Source organism: Pteropus vampyrus, unplaced genomic scaffold (genome assembly GCF_000151845.1).
Source record: "Pteropus vampyrus isolate Shadow unplaced genomic scaffold, Pvam_2.0 Scaffold80, whole genome shotgun sequence".
Lineage (NCBI taxonomy): Eukaryota > Metazoa > Chordata > Mammalia > Chiroptera > Pteropodidae > Pteropus > Pteropus vampyrus.
The window spans coordinates 2,311,925-2,317,467 of NW_011888861.1; the positions used below are offsets into that span (position 1 = coordinate 2,311,925).

A 5,543-nucleotide genomic window follows, 5' to 3' on the forward strand; every position below is an offset into this window, starting at 1 on the left:
AGTAAATGAATTCAGTGAGAACTTCAACAAAGAGATAAAAAACATAAAAATGGAAATGGAAATTATAAAAAGGAACCAGTCTGAAATGAAGAACATATTATCTGAGATGAGAAATATAGTAAATGGAATAAACAAAGTGAATAAAGAAAAGTATCAAATGCCCTATCTAGAGAATGGGAAAGCCAAGGGCACTCAATCAGAATGGTGAGAGATAAGATGCTTAGACTATAAAAATAATTTAAGGAATATATGGGACACTATTCTCAAATATCCATTTGATCGGCCTACCTGAAGGAAAATAAGATGTTGAAGAGATGTTTGAAGAAATAATGATGGAAAACTTCCCTAACCTGGTGAAGGAAATGGACAGAACCCTAGGAGGCTCAGAGAATCCCAAAAACCAGGGATCCAAAGAGACCCACACCAAGACATATCATAATTAAAATGCCAAAGGTTAAATACAAAGAAAGAACATTAAAAGCAGCAAGAAAAAAAAAACAGATAGTTACCTATAAGGGAACACCCATAAGACTGGCAGCTGTCTCAAAAGAAACTATGCAGGACAGAAGGGCTTGGCACAAAATATTCAACAGGATGAAGACCCAGGATCTACAATCAAGAATATTTTATCCAGCAAAGCTATCATTTAGAGTTGAAGGACAGATAAAGAGCTTCCCAGACAAAAATAAGCTAAAGGAATTTATCACCGCCAAGCCAGTATTACAGGAAATGTTGGAGGGACTTCTTTAAAAAGAAAAAACATGTATCAAAAACAGGAATAAAGAATGGTAACAACTACATTCCTATCAATAAGTACCTTAAATGGAAAAGAATTAAGTGCTCCAATTAAAAGATAGAGTGGCTGAAAGGATAAGAAAAGAAGACCCCTACATATGCTGCCTACAAGAGACTTGCTTTAGATTAAAGGACACACACACACTAAAAGGAAGGGGATGGAAAAAGATATTTCTTTGATGGAACTAGAAGGTATTTAAGTCTGACAGAGAAAGATAAACACTGTATGATTTCACTTAAATGCGGAATCTATTGAATAAAAAGAACAAACTAATCAAAAACAGACTCACAAATATAGTGGACAATTTGGTGATGGACAGAGGGGTGGGGAGATTAGGGGAATAGGAGAATGGGGTGAAGGGTTAAAGAAGTACAAATTAGTAGCTGATGGATGGTCACGGGGATGGGGAGCACGGCATAGGGAATGCAGTTAGCATTAATATGTGGGCTAGGTAGAGGGTCAGGGGAGGGAGGGAGCAATTGGGCGGATCACTTTATGAACTATATGGATGTCTAACCAATGTACTGTATACTTGAAACTAATTAAAATAAATCAATTTAAAAAAAATAAAATAAAGATCATAAGACCACTCCCTATTCAGCCTCCAAACCTCACATTTGGTAAATTTGATTTCTAGATCTTTGCCTATTCTAGAGTTTCTTCAACAATCAGATAGCACTTATAAACAGAACAGTGGTAAATAACAGCTTTAACAGTTTGTATAAAGAATCCAAAGCTATGTAGCAATAAAATACTCCTTAAAAAGTTAACTCTAGCTTTTGTTTCTAGACTCCCTGGTAGGGAAGTACAGTAGAGTAAAGATCCTAGGAAATAATGTCAACAGGAAAGAGAGGAAGATCATGGCACTCATCCATACCTCAGCTTCCTGCAGGGTCCCATGGTTTAGGCACACCATGTCAGGGCAAGTGATGGGAGATCCACATCCTTCTCGGATTGCCAGCTGCATGTACTGCTTCAGGCACTGGAAGTTAAAAAAAAAAACAAAACCAATTATCCATTGTATTACAGTAGCACAGAGGTTACAAAACCACCACTGTCTCTTCTTCCTTACTTGGCAGTCCTCAGGCTCTTGTACTCAGGAAACATAAGTTATCACAAGTATGAATACTAAGAGCCATCACTTTGGGAAAAAAATGCAGAGACAGGCAATTAATTATGTATGACTTCATCCTAAGAATATTGAGTTTATTCAAGGCAACAAGTCAAATTCCTGTATGCTCACACATTTTATCCACCACAGAATAGGAAAAAAAGAAACACTTTTACACTAATGGCAAAAGCCTTCTTTTTACTTTTTTTTTAACTTATGTGACTTTCCAGTTTCATTTTTATCTAGTGGTCCTCTCCCTCAAAGTTTGCCCCAAAATAGAACTGCGACCCTCATGCTAAATTAGTCAAACAAAATCAATTGGGATTAAGGCCCTGACTTATTCAGGAACACCTTGAATAGCAAATACACCTGGAAAAGATAACGTCAAAGACAATTTGGGAAAAAGAGATGTCCCCCCATTGAGATTGTTTGTTCTGATTACTTGAGGCAAGGCCTTTGCTTAAAGTCAGTAGCCTTGCTTCTTCCCCAAAACTATGGGCCTTGGTAGATGTTATGATGAGGAGGTATGAATAGAATCTGCGTAAAGAACAAATTGGGTAGAAAAAAGAAACCCAGAGAAAAGAAGAGCTAAAACCCCAAGGACAAACTTGATCTACTTATTGCTGGTTGCACCTGAATCTTGGGCAGTGGGTGGAGGTGTGAGTCAGAATGAGAAGGTAGGAGAACTGATAGCATTATGGAGACCTCTAACACCTCCCTTCTCCTCCCAAACGATCCACACATGCCCACACAAAATTAGTTCCAGAAGATAAAACTCTTAAGAAATCCAAAATCTGGCTCCTCAATTCCTACTAATTTGCTAATTGGTCAGCTTTTTTCTATACACACAATGATGAAAAGCAAGCTCAGTGTTTGAGGAGGATATCCTCAAAATACATAAGCTAGCCAATGAATTAATGACTCTCATAAAGTGATTATTTATAATTGGGCTCAGATCTTTCAAATTGATACATTAAAAATATTGCCGATGCACCAACCTTTTACAACACCTTAAGTATTACACAAATTCTATGTTCAGAACACTGATGACATAATTGTGAAATCTATTCCTTTCATTGACCATCTTTACTCATTTTCTCCACCTGAAAATAAAAGTAATATCACAACTGTATTATTTCAGAAAAAAATCATGATTTTACCTGATTGAACTTAGTTACAGTGTACTCATGAATCAATGACTAGGGCAAACCGTTTAAACCATATTTGTCTCTCTTCAAGTATTTATTCCCTTCTTCAAGGAGCCCATTTCTTCTAAAATATTTATCACCAAAAAAATAAATAAATAACTAAAATATAACCTAACTATCCAAAATAGAATAACATGTATATAAATTATGGTAAATTCATGCAATAGAATGCTGAAGAATCATGAAAAACATTTTCAAATGATGTTTAAAGACATGAGAAAGTGCTCATTATTTAGTATGAATTGGGAATAAAAGATACCTGGAAGCTGGGGTCTTAAGTTCCTTTTTCCCTACAATTGACCTCAATATAGATACCATATTTTAACTTTCACTGTCTTGTTCAAGAGAAGCATGAACAATCACTTTCACAAGGAGTTACTGTGCCAAACATGGTCTCCAGTCCTAGGAAGAATGATAATTAGGAGAAAGCAGCAGCAAGGAAATATAGGGAAGAATTTCAATGGGCAGGCAAACCTCAAGAGAAATAGCAAAGGTGGCTCACAAAAAGGAGTGTCACACCAAGGGATAAATGAATAAACAATGTGAAGCCTTGCCCACCCCTGCTCTGCTCCTAAGGACCTCTCTGGTCTTCCATCTGCCACACAGATTCCATTGTTATTGCCTTAATCTCCCCAGGTGCCACTTGAAATTTGAGTAGAAAGACTGAAAAATGTATGGTCTTTAGGTTCAATGGAAAGTTATCAGAGGAAAACAAATTGTACAGTGCAATGAACGTCAAATCCTAATATCTGGGCTCTAGCCCCAGCACCACTCTGTTCAGATGACAATGGAAAAAGTAATTAAACTATGACCCAGATTTGCCTCCTTTAATCTTTAAAATAGGGACAATAATACCTGTTATGGTTACCTTACAAGGTTTAAAACACTCACAAGCACAAACATAAACTTGAAATTTCATATATGGATGCCCTTTGAAAATCTGTTAGTTGCAGAATATTTGGTTGTATTTCTATGACCTTCACCTAGTCTTAGACTTTCTATGAAAAACTTTAAAAGAAACTGTTAATCCTTTGACCTTTTCAGATTACCCTTTCTCCATTCCCTGCAGGGGACCAGTTAAGCCACTTATGGTAGAGAAGCTCCACAGACAGAACAAATATTTGTAACAGAATATCCCACATATCTCTATTCAGGCTTTTCCTTACAACAATTTAGGCCTATAGATAAAGCTTAGGATAAAACAGGAACTGAAAAGACTATGTGAGTCTTTATAGGCAAAAAAAAAGATTCATTTCCACTTATGTTGCAAATTTGTAAAGTTGAAATGCAAGTTTTCCCAAGAGTTTATAATGGATATTCTATTTGCTAATGGCATGTTCTTAGGCACACTGTAACCATGATGCATATACCCAATGAACTTTTAAGCTTCCCACAAGTACTCTCCTGGCCACAATATGATTTCAGGAGGTTAGAGCTATATATACGCCAACTACAGGGTATAAGTATACATATCCTACATATCTTTGTTCTAAATTCTAAGAAACACTGGTTCAAAAAAGAGATCTGTTAGTAAGCTGCTAAATAATGCTCTTGACATTCCATCACTAGGGGCCTGCATTTCTATTCAAAGGCAAAGAGGGAAAATGACCATCTCTAGTTATTTCTTCTTATTTAAGAACCTTAGGTTCATTATATATCTTCCATTAGCTTTCACTAAAAATTTAATCTTGAACTCCTCTCTTCGTCAAAACTTCAAGCTAAAGCACAAAAGAACTGAAAACACTCACATATAACAATTATGAAAGAAACTGGATCTAGCTTGTAAATAAAGACAGAAACACAGAAAGAGGAAAAAGAAAACCACCATTATTTAGTCCCATTGAAAAAAATTATATTCCAATAAATTATAGTATTAAACAATTGTCTAAATATGCTATTTCCATAACAGCTAACAAGTTCTAAGGGAAATGTTTCGAATAGAACATTTCAAAAATCCAGATGACCAAAGAAAGAGAGAAACAACTTTTGTTTTGAATAGTCAACATTCCACTTAATTAGTTTGGTAGAATATAGAAACATTTTTAGGCTATAAAGTGTCCTGTATAATAATAATTGTTCCTAAAAATCCTTCCATAGCCCTCAAGGATTCAAATGTGATCTAAACAAGGACTTAAGCATCAAATGCCTGGTGAACCAGATGACTTGTATTGTCTCTCCCAAACCTGAAAGCTTATGAAATATGTACAATGAAATCTTCCCAGAAAGAAGTTTCCTAGATCCCTTTCAGGGATGTTATTTTCCAATGTACCAATGTGTATTTATCATAGGTATTCTCATCTACTAGGTGGACAAAGGCAAAAAAGGGCTACAATATTTAGAAAAAGCTACTATAGATCCACTAAAGAATAATATACATAAATATACATATATACATATATACATATATATATATATATATTTACTATAC

At 35.4% G+C, this 5,543-nt stretch overlaps 1 protein-coding gene across 1 annotated transcript in view; it reads right to left on the reverse strand.

Annotated features, from left to right (window-relative positions):
- Positions 1 to 5,543, reverse strand: part of RNF144B (ring finger protein 144B) — a 63,618-nt gene that overhangs the window by 35,398 nt on the left and 22,677 nt on the right. Inside the window, exon 2 of the mRNA XM_011362839.2 lies at positions 1,674 to 1,778. Within this exon, the coding sequence (XP_011361141.1) occupies positions 1,674 to 1,778 (105 nt within the window). The remainder of the gene's footprint in view (positions 1 to 1,673; positions 1,779 to 5,543) is intronic.